General features: G+C 46.0%; 1 protein-coding gene across 1 annotated transcript; it reads left to right on the top strand.

Moving 5' to 3' along the window:
- Nucleotides 1–485: 485 nt before the first annotated feature.
- Nucleotides 486–1,085, top strand: LOC147450682 (uncharacterized). Its single transcript, XM_086520777.1, has 3 exons — nt 486–658; nt 757–925; nt 1,027–1,085. The coding sequence occupies exons 1-3, from the start codon at nt 623–625 to the stop codon at nt 1,083–1,085; spliced, it is 264 nt and encodes an 87-aa protein (XP_086376903.1). The 5' UTR covers nt 486–622.
- Nucleotides 1,086–1,289: the final 204 nt, after the last annotated feature.

Below are 1,289 nucleotides of genomic sequence, written 5' to 3'. Positions count from 1 at the left end.
TGCAGATGAGAGTGGTAGTACCCCCTGGCGGACCAGATGCCCATGCATTGAATGAGGGGGAGTGGGAGATATGAGTGTCCATGCAGGTGATTAGATGCTCGCCTCGCCAATCGCGGGCGAAGCGTCAGGTGGGGGTTGATAGGTTATGCCACCATAGCTTAGGCTCCTAAGCTCTAGGGTTTGCGTCCCCGATGACCCCTAAAAAAAATTTGATAGCTCCATTTTCTCAACAGTGTCACAGTCTTCTTCATTTATATGGCCATTGAACTCTCCCTTTATTTCCATCAACACAGACTTCACTCGAAGAACCTCCGCAACCACGATACTCACGAGTACAATACCTCTATATTTATGGCACTAAAGCATCAACTGCTTTGAAAAGCCTGTTTAAACCGAGTGTGAGATGCGAAGGGTCGCAACTCGCGGCCACTCGCGGCCTATAAAACAAGAGGCCCACACCACGCATATAATGGCGCAGGGCTCGCTCTCTCGCTCTCTATTCCCCACGTGGCGCAAGAGCGACGCCTCTCTCTCTCTCTCTCTCTCTCTCTCTATTCCCCACGTGGTGCTGGGCCATGTGATGCTGGGCTATTCCCCACGTGGTGCTGGGAGTTAGTCTGGTATGCTGGGAGTTGAGTCTGGTATGCTGGGAGTTACGGTAATTCATTCATAATTTCGTCAAATTCCGCCATGGATACAAAAACACTTCCTTGTTGTTGTATGGCATGTAGTTAGCTTACTTACTAGAATATGCAGGTCTTGGCGTGTCTCTCATTGGAAGCCTTCCAGGCCGTGTTGGAGCCGTTTGAACGTGGTGCTGCGCTACTCCTCTCTACATTTATAGGCTACATGGGCTGCATCCTTCTCATGCCCTCCCTTCCACCAACCCACTTCCCCACTTTCCCAACTGTATACTCAAATCACTGTATATCGTTTTGTGGGAACTTAGAGTCAAAATTAATTTGCACCTCAGCTTTTCGTTTTGTGGGAACTTAGAGTCAAAATTAATTTGCACTTGGAATGCAGTTCTCCCGCTCTTGTTTATTGTCGCTTTGCTTTTACTCATTTTTGTAAGAGGAGTATAGAATGTTACGCTATTTCTTTTGAATCTTGTGGCAAATGGGTACATTCTAAGAGTTATTTGCAGTATGGTCTAGGGAGTTAGAACTCGAATTCAATCAAACAATGTATAAATTGCCATTTAAAATTATAAACTGCCAACTATTGCCCAATGGTATTGGTTTGTCTACAACCAGCTCATCATCATTTTCCACATACTGAATGGAGAA

Source organism: Adiantum capillus-veneris, chromosome 9 (genome assembly GCF_014529385.1).
Source record: "Adiantum capillus-veneris isolate H3 chromosome 9, ASM1452938v2, whole genome shotgun sequence".
Classification (NCBI taxonomy): Eukaryota; Viridiplantae; Streptophyta; class Polypodiopsida; order Polypodiales; family Pteridaceae; genus Adiantum; species Adiantum capillus-veneris.
The sequence above is the reverse complement of the archived record's forward strand: the minus strand, read 5'-3'. Positions and strand labels throughout refer to the sequence as shown.